Genomic DNA, 15,341 nt, shown 5'->3' with positions numbered 1-15,341 from the left:
ATTACAACACAGATGGGTTAGTGCCTTTTATTTACGCTTCACAGACGTACCTTACTTTGAGACACTTTAATCGGATGCCACCAGCAAACAAATCACATCAAGCTACGGATGAAATGAAGTGAAAAGATCATCGAACAGCTGTTGCAGCTGTCGCAGGGCCTCCCTGTTCAAACACACCGACACCGCCCGCCCCACCACACCTCCCACCTTCCCTCCAGCAGGAGCAGCAGCCGCGGGTCTGTGCCGAAGACGAGGTAAAGACTTTAACTCCAGCCTGTGCATTTTAACACCACAGCGACATGCACTTTAGGAAGAGAGTGGGGGTCCTGTGAGGTAGGTCACGTGTTACTACGTCCTTCACCTGAGAAGAAACTTGTCACTTTCCTTAATTGTAAGATAATGAATTAATCACTAAAACCGCCGGTTTGTTGTTCATTCAGACAGAGAAGTGTCACTGCTGCTACAACTGCTTCTAAAACGGTCATACGTGCTTCGTGTCATCTAAAATGAAGACGAGGAAACCTCATTATCACTTAACTGTGTTAAACTGTGAACGAAGCGTTTACCTAACGTAGAAAATAGCTCTTGTTTCCTATATTAGAATAATTTGGTGGTGGAGAATAATGAATAAGCGTTAGCGATAGAGTTTGAAAGAAAGACACACAAGTTTGTCGTTGGGCCAGTTGTGTCAACATCCAGCAAATGTTGGGCAAACACACCCGAAGAGAACCTGAGCTGCACTTCACTTCATGGTAAAGAACAAGTGAAGGATGTGTTTACATGCTTAAGTGAAAGGAGGAATTTAAACATCTATTAGTATTGTGTATTTACCAGGTGACTGAGGTGATATTATATATATATATATATATATATATATATATATATATATATATCTTGGGATGTTTTAGGTTAGGATCTGCATGTCTGACAAATATCATATCAACACTTTACTAGACGTCAGTGAAGCTCTTGGTAGAACCTGTGACGTTCCCCTGCCGTGTACAACAGAACGTAGCTCGTCCTCCCAGTGCTGCAGATGTTTCTGGTTCCGTGGGCTTCACTGCACTGATGCATGAACATTGGCCAGAACTGAATCTCGTGGCTTTTTGCTCGCACCAACATACTGAATGGCGGATGCTGCCTTTTGTGGCTTCACTGTGGCCAATGTGTGGGCAGGACGTTCAACTGTGTGAATCTCTGTGACAGAGACTGACCTGCTGTGCACCGAGGAGGAGCCATGATCGACCTGAGCCACCTGACGGAGGAGGAGCAGGGGAAGATAATGATGGTGCTGAGGAGGGACCTTGAGCTGAAGAAGTCTGAGGGGGAGAGAATCAGGTCCAATATACGTGTAGTTTGACTTTTTTTTCTGATACGTGAGCTGAGATGTTCCGGTTGAATATTAAATCTGCCATGTTGTCCAGCTAATGTCATTTTATTGATTTAATAAGGCCATATATTGCCCGTCTTGTGAGCAGAAGCCTCTGTGGGACAGTAAACATGCCCACCGTGGCTCTAATAATGTAACACAATAAAAGCCTGGCCGGACACAGACGCTGCTTCCATCACAGAGAATCCTCAGTGTGAGGTGAGCAATTGGATTAGAGCCTCGTAAGCGTTCGCACACGGGAGAGCATCACACTGCCGGCGGTCAGGAAGAGAAGCCATTAAACACACAGCGGTGGGAGACACGAACCTGTGAAGGACCTCAGGTCCCCACCGTTGTGTAGTTTGAGTCTCAGCAGCGTCAGAGGCGAGGAAAAGCTCACACTGACGTAAAGTCCGTCCGACTCCTCACAAACGTTCCGCCTTCGTGGTCTGTTTTCAATTTGAATGTCATGGAACAATCCGCTTTTGATCGTGGGTTTGATGGAATTTGAAGCCTACTGTGTCTCGGCCAGTCAGCTGTAAAAGGATTAGGCCCACAGCCTGTAATAATGCGCCAGCCCGTCTTCACATGACTCGCGTGGTCCGGCGTCAAAAGGAAAGATGAGTCGGATCAGTCGCAGGAATTTGTTCTTTTACTCTCTGTGATTCAATTTGAACTTGATGGAACTGTTTTCTGGATTCCTTCCGTTCCCTCCAAAGGTCATGTGCAAATGGTAAATTAAGCTGAAAACTAACAGAGAACAGCAGGAAATACTGCGTATGATGCGCTTAAACATAATATTAACTCGATTTAATTACGTTGGTTTATGTGGCACTAAATAACAGCAGACATCATCTCAGATGTTTGTCCCAAGTCTGTGAAACCTCTGGCGATATTATGACCTTTGACCTTTTATGATGTTTTATTTAAATGATGGAAATAGCAATTTGTGTGTGTGTGTGTGTGTGTGTGTGTGTGTGTGTGTGTGTGTGTGTGTGTGTGTGTGGTCTAGCTTCAGAACAGCCTCTGGTGATTTGTGTCTTCTCTGTCTGCACTGGGTTTCATGTTTCTCCTCATATTTAGTGATCAACACTGCCGAAATGCAAACAAGTGTCAGATTCTCTGCTCGTGTGTGTTTGTGCGTGCGTTTGTGTCCATGCCGTGTGCTTTTGTTCACAATGGAGTCGTCAAAGAACCGCTGGTCGCTACCGGCATCTGTACATGCTTCCTTTGTGTTTCCTTAATTGTTCTTAGGAAACTGGAGACAGTGCTGAGCAGCGGCTCACCGTCAGACAGCAAGCTGAAGTATTTGACCGGAGAGTGGTTTTACGAAGCCAAATCCCGCAGACACACGGACAAGATCCACGGCTCAGACATAATCCTGGCCTCAATGAAACAGAGGAAAGCCGCCGGTTTAGGTGGGTTTGGGTGTGACCTCAGTAGTCGGCCCATTACTTTCTGAAGACACTGTGTGGTCACAGGTGCCTTCATCATCCCACCGGTGTCTGCTCTCATCCTGGAAGGATAACGTGTTCACCCGCGGTGAAGCTGGAGCTCAAATCAGAAGCTGCGGCAGCCGCTGCCAGCGCCCGCGGGCCCGACTTAGCGCCCGCTGCCACACAGCGCAGAGGCCGTGTCACACTTTGGGAAAATATTGGATTTAAAAGCCGGTTTCACCCTGGGCAAACACTGCATCCTTGAGGGCAGACGAACTGCGGGATCGGAGTGTGACTGAACCGCCCGGCTGCAGCGTTACTGAGAAACGGCTTCAGAGCTATTTATCTTCCCCTTCTCGCTGCAGATGGGTCTCTCAGACTCGAAAGGCCCAGGATCCCCAGCAGCCGGGCTGCAGAAAGCGTCCCTCCGTCGAAACCCGCCAGATGTTTGGAGGCGACACAGCCGCAGCAGATAAAGTACACATCACACTGTCTTCAGCCGCTCTGTCACATGCCTGCGTTTATCATTGTGTGTGTGTGTGTGTGTGTTTGTGTGTGTGTGTGTGTGTGTGTGTGTGTGTGTGTGTGTGTGTGTACAGTGACTCAGCCTCTGCAAACATAGGTGGTGCTTAGTGGGAGCGCGTCTTTTACAGCCCAGCTGGAGCCACTGTACAGTCTCAGCGATGCAGGATGTGGTTTCAGGGAAGCAACAGCACATTCATAAAGCGTTTGACTCGAAGACTGTAGCAGCTCCGAGTCACAGCTGACAGGAGGGACAGGCTGCAGTCGGCTGATTCCGATTTAGACATAACAAAATTCATTATGCATCATTTAATTGGCTTTGATCTAAGTCTAAATAGTTTTTACAGCGAATCCCAGCAAAAGATATGTTTTTCTTTTGGACCGAAACCTGACATATTCCTGTGTCACATGAATCACCCTGCTTTTACTGTGCAGTCAATATTTGACTTGGCCAAGCGGCTGAAGAACAAACTGTAGCTTCATCTGGTTTCTTTCAATTCTCCTTTTCTGACCTAACTTTTCTATTGTTTTCCTCAGTGATGCAGAGAAGGAGAATGTTCACTCTGGGTTCCGCTCTCCGCGAATGGTACAGTAGGCGGATGTGTCTAACAGGTTTGTTGCAGATCACGTGATGAGAGGCATTACTTATATTTGTTTTCCTTCAAGCAGAGGCACAACCCTTTCAACCGCGCATCACTTATTCCTGTGGAACCTCCTGAAAGTAATATGGACACGTCACCCGTTTGGGACCAAGTCTCACCCAACAAAGGTTTCAATTCACACTTTTAGAAGGCTGGCAGGTAAATATTTTCTCACGATGACACACAAATGATATTTCTGTCATATTTTCATTAGAACTCGCGTCTCCGCTGAAGAATCCCCTTCGAGGTGAACTTGCTCAGACTTCAGGAGGCTCTCTGACGTCAGAGGGCTCCTCCGCCGGGTTCAGGCCAGTCCCGAAGAAGAGGACTTTCCTTCCAAGACGCAGTCATTCGGAAACCAGCGATCCGGGATTTGATGCACAGGTTCGGCCAGAGGGAGTCGTCCCTGCTCCCAGGACAAGCCTTCAGCGGGGGTCCAGTGGGAGCTCCAACCAGTCGAGGGGCCGGGATGAGATGCCCCAGAGAGGTGCAGCCGCGGCGTATAACAAGATACCTCAGCCGCTCAGCTCCGCACAAGACGCCTCGAATTCCCATCTGGAGATGAACTGGAAGCCACCTTCACCCGCAAGAGACAGGTGCCTAGAAACGTTCACTCCGAGCCATCGATTCAATGCCTTTGGCTTTGCCCTGCAACTGACTAGCTGTGTTATTTCAGAGGTGAAACATTCACAGAAAACCAAAGCACACAGAAAGCAGGAGACGCTCAGGCACAAAGAGAATGTGTGGGGGTGAAAACTGTCATCCTACCAAAGGACATTTTTAAAGACTCAGGTTATGAAAACACCGGCAGTGTGGTCAGAGAAATGGAGAGTTCCACCCACAGCATTGTGGGTAAGTTCACTAATTAACTTTGATGCTGCCTTAGTATGTTTGGACTTTTACATACATATTGTTTTACTTGATAGATTTTTAAAGGGTATCTACAGGAGAAGGATCATTAAAATACAACTGCCAGTATGAGGTCTATTTGTTGTGTTTTACACACTAAAAAGCTTTTGACTGGATTTGACTTTGTTTCCACAGATCCAGAGCCTCCTGTCTCCTATGATCTCAAGTTCATTGATAAAACTGATCAGCAAGCACAATACAAATCAAATCCGAAACATGTCTTCAAGTTATCCACTCAGGTCACCAGTCCCACTGGTGATGAAGACTCCATTGCCAAGGTGCTGGACTGGTTCAGTCGCAGCACAGACAGCAGTGACTGGTTAAAAAGACAAGATGATCCTGGGGCTGCAGAGATCTCTGAGAAACACGCAGAAAGCAACAAAATAAAATATGAGGAGTCATTGAGGAATGACAATGGGAACATTTATAGGAGGGAAGAGGCTCTCGAAATGGAGAGAGGTCAAAGACAGACCAATGAGGCTCTGGGGGTTAGAGACAACAAGACACAGAATGAGGAGATGGTGGCAGATAGTAGAGAAAGAAGAATGCAGCCACAGGAGGTGGAAGATAATGACGATGACTGGCAGTCGCCCAGAATATGTCATCAGAAGTCTTTCTGGGAGAAAAGCAACAATGGCCTGAAAATGCTTATCAGCAAATCAGTCGCGCCCAGCGACAGTGAACAAAAACCTGCTCACCAGCCAGCAGGGAAAAAGGAGGCGAGCGTGAGCAAACAACATGGAGTGTTTAATATGCCCTTTGGGATAAACAGCAGGAACGGAAGCGATCAAAGGATAGCGGATAATACCGACGGGCTTCACTTAGATGTGAACATGCAGCACCGTCCGGTAGTAAACACGCATGACCCAACACATGATGACCTTTTGAATGTACAGCCCAAGCCCCAAGACAGAAGAAGTGCAGAGGTCTCACATGCAAGCAGACCCGGCCCCCAGTCCAGGACAGCTGTCCAGTCTAGAGGAACTCCAGCTCAACCAAATCAACAACCTGTTACCTCCCAGGTCCCAGAAGAGCTGACAAAGACCCTGTCTGTGCCTGGACTGGATGTAGATGTCAAGCCAAACGACAGTCCTGCACCGGAGAAGATCGGTTTGTCCAGAAACAGCCTGAGCATGGCCTTCAGTCTAGATGAGAATGATGGACAGGTCGACGCTAAAAGAAGCATTTGTAGACAGTCAAGTGACGTCATCATGAGGATGGACAGAGAGGATGAAGATCCTAACATGGACCAACGAGCTTCGCCACAAGAAGGTAGAGCAGAGAAGATAAAGCAGCTGAGATCTTTCTGGGAGCAGGAGATGAACAAACCCACGCTCTACAAGGACAAACCTAAGGTGGATGGGAAAGTTTATCACCGTGCAAACCGGGCAAGACTGAATAAAAGATTTACCAAGTCTGAGTACGATCTGAGGTCAGTTGGAAACGATTCTGATGGCGACGCTGACGACTCCAACAGAAACCATCCGAACTTTACTGTTGTTCCTTTGAATCAGCGAATGGAGAGTTTGTCCCCCAGCCTGAACATGAGCAGATCGAATTTCAACACGCTGCGTGTGTTCTGGGACGAGGCCGCGGCAGAAGCCAGGGCGCCATTGTCTCATGACAAACCCAAAAGCCCCAAAAGGAAAGAGCCAGTGAGTGCCCACATTCAAAGTCCGGAGTTCAAGTGGGACGAGTCTGAGGTTCACTCCACCGTGGAGAAAACCAGACCTGCCATGAAGTCATCTCCACCTCCACAGGGTCGGTCCAGGTCGCCCCAGAGTAGGTCAGAGTCTAGAAGAAGCTCCAAAGAGTTCAGCAAAGAAAAACCCACAAAATCTCAGATGACCTCTGGGAGAGAAACTCGTCCTGCAAAGGGGAGAAAAGACAGTTTCAGCAACTCAAGCGGCCGCAGTTCTTTACGTCGAGCCACAAGCATGTTTGCCCTGTGTGGTCCTGACGAGAAAGGCCCGCTTCAAGTGGACGTGAGTCCGGTTCAGTCCCAGAGCAGAAAGGAGAGGCCGATCAAAGACAAAGGCGTCCTGCAGAGACGATCTTCCGAGGAAACCGAGACCCTAACCCCACTTGCGCGGGCGTTCGTTCCCAGAGACTACCGGCACTACCTGGGGATGACGGACGGCACCAGCGTCCACGCGTCGCTCGCCCCGGCTGTGAGGGAGGAAGGGTCGGAGGGCAGGCCGCACGAGTTTGCCCCGGTGAGGGCTAGCACCCCAGTGTGCTCCGAGGAGCGCTCCAGCCGGAAGGCCAACAGGCCCAGTCAGCGCCCCCTGGGGGCCAACTACAGCAGCTCAGACACGGGTCAGGAGTCGGCCCAGAGCAGCACCTCGGACACCCGGCCCAGTTCCAGGGCCAGTTCTAACCGTAAGCACCCAGATAGCACTTACAGATCAAAGTCTGGTTTCTTCTACTAGCAATTTTTAAAATTGGGCCAAAAAAAAAAATTTAAAAGATTTATCTTCTATGAGGTTCTCATTAAACATGTGCTTTGTTACATATCATAGTTACTTAATTTTAAAAATGAAGCACGTGAGTTTGAAGTGTGTTTTAAAGTTGCCCTGCTGTTTGCAGAGTCGTTGACAGTTGATTATCGCTGTGGGTCGTGTCCAGCATCATCCTTGATATAACGTCCGCGTCATTTTATCTTTGTTGGCACAAGTAAATCTCTGTAAACAGTTGCTGAGCTCAGCTGATCTTGTTTAGTTTGTGGGTTGGGTCTAACTCTAACACTGCCAATCCCTCCACGCCAGTTTAAATCGGGTTACACTGACAGACTGTATGTTTCCTTCAAACATAAGCATTTACAGTGAATATTTATAATATTTGCACAAGATGCGTAAGATCAATGCACAAGATTAAATGTTCAGGTAATAAATGCTACTTTATGCATTATTATTTAGAAAGGGTTGATTTATTATTTTACAAATTATTTTCTATTTTTTAGTTCTCTTTAGTTGTCTTTACACTGTTCTCACCATTTTATCAAGTCGTTTTGTTGTGTTCAGCATTGTGAGTTAATATTCACATTATTTGAACAACAATAAATCTATTCCAAACAAGCTCATCATCATCATCATTGCTGCAGGTGAAAATGATAACGAGACCCACAACCTCGTGAGGAAAGCGTTGAAGCGAGCGGAAGCACGGCCCAGAAATCTGGCTAAAAGTATGGAGGACATCGCATCCTCGTCAGAGTGTGAGCATTTCCCCAACGTGCAGCTACAGATTGATCCTATGTAAAGACAGCTGATTCTTGCTGTTGTGTGTCACAGGGCAAGAAAGGGGACAAGAGCCACCTGCTGATGTGAGACGTACAAGCGACGGTAAACTGACATTGTACATATGTGAACATCCTGGAAGCCACAGTAGCAAATGAGACTTTTTAAAAAACTCTGCTTTTCCTTTAGTGTCGACAATCCCATTAAACTCCTCGTCCTTATTTTCGGATCCAGACCATCTAAAGAAAATGAGCAAATCGGTTCCATCGTTCTTGCAGAAGGAGGTAAAGCGGCCGCTGCATCTTCACGTAGCCTGCTGGCCTTCCTTTGCACAGAGCTGTCTGTGCAAAGCCTGCTGTGTGTGTTGCAGGACGCTGACATAGACACTGACTCCACCTTCGAGGACCACAGAGGGAAACTAATGATGGGCCGATCCATGTCTAACCTCACGGACTCCTCTGGCATGGCGTCCATGTCGTCTGTATGTTTAACATGTGTCTCGCTAACACGCGTCTAACCTGCTCTGCTTCTGTCCTGGCTGCATCACTGAGCTATGTTACATGGGCTGTGACTATTCTCTGGGAGGTTGATTGAAACCAAACATTTGGTCTACATCTACACTGCCAATAATCTGGGCAGCTCTTCACTCTCGCCTCAGTAAAGAGCCTAAAGCAGCATAGCCAAGTACAACTACTTGAAAACTCAGACTCTCTAATGTGAGATTTTAGTCAGTTGCCAAGAAATATTGACAAACAAAAACAAATATTGGCAGGAAGTTGTCGAAATAGGCCGGAATTCGTTAATTTTAGCCAAATGTGCTAAGAAAACCCTGATTACGTCTGGACAGTTACAGTAGATGGGATGCTTACAGTTAGAGAGGGCCATGTCTACCATTACAGAAATACTCACTTTCATAAAAGTCCTGGTGAATTAAAAAGCTCGTTTGCAGCTTGTGATCTTTGTCTGCATTTGTGGATAGTGACAAAAAAATGAAAGAAACTAAGACAGTGAATCTTTTCTATTTAAACCAAATGGTCAGTTATTCTCTTTTCAAGTGACTCTGATCTTCATTTCTTACTGTAGTTTTCATTGCACCTCTTTCTTTGCTCCTGCTGTAGTTGAGCGGAAGCGTGATGACAATGTACAGCGGAGACTTTGGGAATATTGACATTCAGGGAAACATCCAGTTCTCCATTAACTACGTTCAGCGGCTCCAGGAGTTTCACATCTTCGTGGCTGAGTGTCGAGACCTGGCTGCGGTCGACCAGAAGAGGGCCCGGTCGGATCCGTGAGTAAAAATAGCACGAGTGCTCTCGACTGTGGCTGCATTCTCTCATCTTTCAAGATCAAATGTTTTGTCAGGTACGTGAAGAGCTACCTAGTTCCTGACAAAGATCATCTGGGAAAGAGAAAAACGTCTGTAAAGAAGAAGACATTAAATCCAATCTTCAATGAGATTCTCCGAGTAAGAACCCTGAAGGCCAGTTGTGCTAGAAGTACACTTTCCCACATCCTGCTTTAATCCACATAACCTGGCACATTCAGAAGCCCTGTGTTGTTGTGTGTGTACAGTATCGCGTTCGCATGGATCACCTCAGGACGCAGACGCTCATTCTGTCCGTTTGGCATCACGACACATTTGGCAGGAACAGTTTCCTTGGTGAGGTGGATGTAGACCTCTCCAACTGGGACCTGGACCACACCCAGATGAACTACTTAGCCTTGAAACCAAGAGTACGAAGAAAAGAAAGAGAGAGAGAGACACACACACACACACACACGCACACACACACACGCGCACACACACACACACACACACACGCACACACACACACACACACACACACACACACACACACACACACACACACACACTTAGCCCACTTTATCCTTCGTCACTGTTCTTTGATGAAATAGGAGCAGGTCTGTTTATATCACATGACCTGGGCCTATTGTGCAATATGTTTATGGAGAACTTTTGGAACATTATTTTCAGAGGTAGTAAAGTTCCCTCTGTCAAACATTTCAGAATATCCTTAATCTAGTCCCATCAAATTATCGTGGCGAGATGAGACTGGCCATACGGTTCCTGCCACAGATCACCCGCAGCGAAGGTTTGCAATCAGTGCTCTGTTCAAAACATGTTAATGTAATGAAATTATCAGAAATATCAGTGTTTTTAATCTGTAACTCCGTAAACACAGGCTTTGTTTCCACTCCTAAGGTTTAGCTAAAGGAACCTCCAACTTTGGAGAGATTCATATTTGGGTGAAGGACTGCAAGAACCTGCCTCTAGTGAGGACCACCATCGACCCCTACGTTAAATGGTTTTCTCTCTCACACACTCCCTTCACCAGTAACAACACACACTGGATCGAGCTGCTGCGTTGACCACTTGCTACTTGTTATAGTTTTGTGCTACCGGACACGAGCAGGAAGAGTCGGCAGAAGACGCGCGTGCTGCGGAGGACGGCGAATCCCGTGTTCAACCACACGATGGTGTACGACGGCATCAGAGAGGTTGATCTCACAGAGGCGTGCGTGGAGCTCACGGTCTGGGACCGGGACAGGCTCGCCGGCAACCTGCTGGGGGGTCTGAGGCTCGGATCTGGAACAGGTGATGGCGACGACGAGCCGTCGTCGTGAACTGGGTGATGCCGGTGACCCGTGAGTGAGATCCATCAGTTGTGTCCTGTTTTGCAGGCAGAAGTTATGGAGCGGCAGTGGACTGGATGGACTCTGGCTCCGATGAGGTGGCTCTGTGGGAGCGCATGATGGCATCCCCTAATGAATGGATAGAAGGCGTGCTGCCGCTGCGAACGCTGAACTGTGCGAAAACGGCCCTCAAATAGGTGAAACCACACAGAGGTCTCATGTGTTTTAGGAGAAAAACAAACTTCCAGCTCTTGAGCTGAAAAAAAGATTTACAGTAAAAAAGACACCAACTGCTTCTTTACTGCTGTTTTAATACCTTCTGGAAGCTAAAGGCTAAAATGACATTTAAAGAAAAGCTTCAGTTGTTGAGCTGCTGTAAAGCAGTGTGTCTGTGAGTCACACCACTATAATGCGTTGCAACAGTTAGGAGTTATTGTTCACCCAGCGTCTGCAGCATATGTGGATTTGTTTTCAGATTTTACTTTCTTTCACACATAACTTTTGAAATAGAAGCTTTAATGTTCTTGATCTCTGAATTTCAGTATCTATATTTTTTGAGCGTATCTGCTACCAACTAAAAGCGTTGTCCCACTTGCAGTAGTTGTCTATCTTGTATTAGTAACAGATCAATCAAAGTGACTCAAGGATTTTAGTTTTAACTGGAACTACACTGAACTGGAGTTTATCTGTCCTAATATAACTGTCCTTTAAGCCATTTATGCCTTTTTATGTGGCTGTATGTCCTGGAATTCTGGTTTTTCTGATTATTTTTGACAGTATTATTCATATTGAAATTACTTATCTGATTAAACACATTTAATGTCGAACTACTAGTCTTATCTTTTCGCCAGTTTTACAAATCCTGTTTGCTTTTTTCAGAAACTTCAATCAGACTCAGTTTGATTCTTTTGCTAGATGTTTACCAGTATGGCAGAGTAGATTGTGACTTTTATGGTGAAAAACTGGAAGAGAAGGAAGAGACAAAGCTTTTAACACAAACAAACAGATTCAAAGTAATGCGGCAAGTGCACCAATCTGTTGTTTAGATGCTGTTAAAAATCCAGTACAGTTCGTAACCAAAGCAGACTCCGTGCAGTTATTCATCATGTGCCAACCTAATTATCTGTTCAGGAGACCAACTTATAATTACATAATGCACTGTAATAGTGTTTCATCAGTGTGAGTTCTTTGACAAACAGCTTTAAAAAAAGTGATTGCAAAAGATTAATACTTTTTTGTTAAATACTTTAATGTGCTTTAAACCAACACACATCAATTTATTTATAATATACAACTATTGCACACATTTTTCATGCCTGATCTCCTATTTAATAAATCATGTTATTTACAATACCTGCATGATAAATGACAGCTGTGTTGTGATGAAACATCTAAATGAATGTAAGCATGAATCTCTACTGTAGCGTATGATCCTGTTCTGTAGATGGTAAATTATTACACTTTGGGAGGTGAAGGGTCTGGAGGCATCAGTGGCGAGGTTGTTTCCTCCTTCCAATGACGAACACAAAGTACCAGGCCATGACGATGATGACAATGGTTAGGATGACAATGCAAATGATGACGGCAACCATTGGGCTGCTGTAGGTGGTCCCATTCGTCCCACCTGTGCCACGCGGAGAGAGAGGTTAATATTACCATCCAATAATAGGCTGGGTACTGTATAAATGCTCCATTATTTAATGGTGTGTATTCTCACCAGTAGGAACTACAGTGGTCAGAGCACCTCCTGAAAGATTCAATCAAAACTCTGGTCAATAGTTGTCAGGGTTCATTCAAATTTATCTTCACAGTTAGCAAATGGCCAGAAATAATAAATGATGATTCTTCTTGTGCAGGAAAATTCTATTATCTGTGTTTTCTTTTAGATAAGCTGAGCTGCGTCTGGCTTTTGCCTTCAGGTTTATTTTACAGGAGAATATTTTATTTATTTTTTTATTTTATTTTTTTTTAACTTTCATCACTACAGCACATAACGTGTCATTATCCTCATCAAATCGCGCCCTCCAGACTGACCTTCGTTCACCTGGCCGACATATATGGCGGCTGAGGTGACGGTGGCGTTGGGCAGCCCCCCCTGAACCTCCCTCTTTCTTCTGCCGGAACAGACCTGTCGAAAAGGCGAACACGGGCTGCGGTTTACAGTGACGCACGAGCGAAGGACTATGAGAGAGTTTGTTACTTACGGGTAATAATGAGCTGCAGGTGGAGACCTCGCACAGCCTGGTGGCACAGTGCAGGTAGAAAGTGGAGACGGTGACGTTTTTGTGCTCTATGAATCTGAAGGCCTCGAAGGAGAAGGCCGCCCTCTGGGACACGCCGTTGAGGTCGATCTTAGTCTGGGCGTCGCGCGTACACCTGTGACGGTGGGATGCTCAGTGTGACGAGCATGTGAAACAGAATCTATGCTGTGGTTAAGTAGACGAGACTCACCCCACGAAGAGGTCATAAAAGACGGCAAATGAGGGGTATGGACTGGTTGTAGCGTAGCATCTGTCCAGCAGCACATTGAACCTTTTGAGGACAGACAGGATGATTTTGTGTGTGTTTTCTTATTAATAGATGATACATGATCTCTGATAGTAGATACCTGTTAGTTAGATTGGTGGCTTTAACAGAAACATAAATCTTGGTCTTCAGACTGAGTCCTGATTGTGGGATTATCAGGGGTTCTTGGTACAAGCTGTCCTGTTCCACAGAAAGTAAAAGTAGGCCTGAAGTCAGATTGTGAAACGCTAGTCCAGTAGCGAAAGCCAAAGCAGGTCTTACTTTGTAGAGCTGCATGCTCAGCGTGCTGATGAAGCTGCCGTTGTTGTCCCGAACGGCCACGTTCACGCCCGACCTGTACGGGACCAGACCAAATGCGCATTAGGTACCGGAACAAGTCCCACCACAGTCAACGGACACTGCGTCCAGTACTCACACGCCCAGCTGAGTGTTGTTCAGCAGGTACTGCAGCGGATAGTAACAGGAGAACCTGTACAGGAGCTGCGATCGATAGGTGATTGTCCCGCCGGTGGGGTCGTTAGAATTGACAAGGCCAGAGATATTGACATTCTGGACGCTTGAGAAGTCTGAAAAGAGTCCGTTTCCCACGTCACTAGTTATCTGTTAAAAGAGAAGGACAGGATTTTTAGTTTAAAGAGAGCATTTCTCTTCTCTCGAAAGCTAAGATAAAACTGAATTCATAAACTTCCTTTTAAAATTCTTCTGAATTAAAGCTGTCTGGGAAGTAATTTCTTTATGAAGACAGTATCTAGGACTGTCTCGTGTTGATGTGTGAACACATTGCAAAGCGCACACAGTACCTTAAAGCTGTTGCCGCAGGCTGTGACGGACGTTTCATTCAAGGGGATTTTGAATCTTAAGACCGGTGGGACAGCGGTCCAGTCAGGAGTGCCAAAACAGCCAGCTTTGGAGAACTGATTATTGAGGACCAGCAGAGACTCATTGTAAAGAGCGTTATAGACTGGACACAGTAAAATGCTGAGGTCTATGGACTGAGTTCCACAGGACACATTTATGTCCCCATAATCTGTGAGAGATGGAGCGAATGAATGAAGTGAATACGAAAAATCGAACAACTAAAAAAAGGTGTAAGATGTCTGGTACGAACCTGGAGCTCGGTTCGTTTCACTCGCAATGCAGGCATTTGGAACCTGGGCCTCTGCTCTCAGAATCAGACCCAGCTGGAACACAAGGAGGATCAGCCTCGCGGTCCTGAGCCTTTATTTGTGAGAAAACAGCAAAACGGTCACAACCACAACAGTCACTGTATTTCAAAGTGAAGTATAGATGTCTGAGGGATAACCATGAAAATGTTCATCAAAAGCTCATAGGCATAAAATGAGTGACTTTAGTTGTAGCTTTGCTCATCCAGAGTAATACCTAATAAAATATTTTTACTAAATGTAACTTTTTTTCATAAAATCAAATAAATAAATAAAATCTAAAAGTAATAAACCACTAGGAAATAACAGAATAAAGGCATCCTCACCTGTTAGTCTTCATGTTGGGTGCTGCGGTTCCTGATTCCACATCATCCCTGTTTATACTCAGGTGGGCGTAGAAAGGAACCCTCTCCTCCACCCACAGTAACATAATCTGGACCACAAACATCTTCGTCGTGCCCAATATTTCACAGACATTGTGAATCTGAATAATAGGGCTTCTAAAATAACACAGTTCACATACAAACTGGCTCTGGCTGACCTTGTGTCAATGAGAATATTCACTTTAATGTTAAAGGGAGCGAAAATAGTTTTTATTTACAAAAGGTTCCATCTATAGTTCACATAAATATAGCCATAGTCATTTGTCTCATATAGTGCAAACAATAGTCTATTGATGCAAAAGAGACTATAACAACAGATACAACAGAGAGTATAAAAGTACAGCTTAGAAAATTAGCATTTGTGAGAACATTTAACTGTATCTGACACAGGAGATGGAGTAGTTTTAATTATGGGCATGAGGCCACATTATTGGACAAAACAATATTTTACAACAGACAAATCACTTACTGTATGTGCTGCTTATGTAAGTGCAGGCAAGG

The 15,341-nt window shown here is 45.6% G+C and overlaps 2 protein-coding genes across 6 annotated transcripts; one reads left to right on the top strand and one right to left on the bottom strand.

The window, feature by feature from the left end:
- Window positions 1–80: 80 nt before the first annotated feature.
- On the top strand, window positions 81–11,595 carry sytl2b (synaptotagmin-like 2b). 5 transcript variants are annotated; one of them, XM_029172132.3, is made up of 20 exons: window positions 81–254; window positions 1,207–1,338; window positions 2,624–2,787; window positions 3,171–3,282; window positions 3,865–3,913; window positions 3,994–4,096; window positions 4,183–4,564; window positions 4,645–4,820; window positions 5,013–7,259; window positions 7,981–8,091; window positions 8,168–8,218; window positions 8,303–8,397; window positions 8,484–8,594; window positions 9,232–9,401; window positions 9,476–9,578; window positions 9,686–9,847; window positions 10,143–10,227; window positions 10,338–10,440; window positions 10,525–10,730; window positions 10,817–11,595. In XM_029172132.3, exons 2-20 carry the CDS (start codon window positions 1,238–1,240, stop codon window positions 10,963–10,965), a joined length of 4,680 nt encoding a protein of 1,559 aa, XP_029027965.1. In that variant the 5' UTR covers window positions 81–254; window positions 1,207–1,237; the 3' UTR covers window positions 10,966–11,595. The 5 variants fall into 5 exon arrangements, with proteins under 5 accessions (XP_029027965.1, XP_029027964.1, XP_029027963.1 ...); XM_029172131.3 differs by having other exon boundaries at window positions 81–333; XM_029172130.3 differs by lacking the exon at window positions 81–254 and having other exon boundaries at window positions 1,207–2,787; window positions 3,997–4,096.
- Window positions 11,596–12,143: 548 nt separating this feature from the next.
- si:dkey-4p15.5 (zona pellucida-like domain-containing protein 1) lies at window positions 12,144–14,905 on the bottom strand. Its single transcript, XM_029171598.3, has 11 exons — window positions 14,784–14,905; window positions 14,403–14,512; window positions 14,095–14,321; window positions 13,710–13,894; window positions 13,556–13,628; window positions 13,377–13,474; window positions 13,220–13,300; window positions 12,973–13,144; window positions 12,803–12,896; window positions 12,486–12,515; window positions 12,144–12,392 (listed from the first exon to the last, which is right to left on the bottom strand). Exons 1-11 carry the CDS (start codon window positions 14,903–14,905, stop codon window positions 12,256–12,258), a joined length of 1,329 nt encoding a protein of 442 aa, XP_029027431.1. The 3' UTR covers window positions 12,144–12,255.
- Window positions 14,906–15,341: the final 436 nt, after the last annotated feature.

Source organism: Betta splendens, chromosome 13 (genome assembly GCF_900634795.4).
Source record: "Betta splendens chromosome 13, fBetSpl5.4, whole genome shotgun sequence".
NCBI lineage: Eukaryota > Metazoa > Chordata > Actinopteri > Anabantiformes > Osphronemidae > Betta > Betta splendens.
Note: the sequence above shows the minus strand (reverse complement) of the source record. Positions and strands in the feature narration are given on the sequence as shown.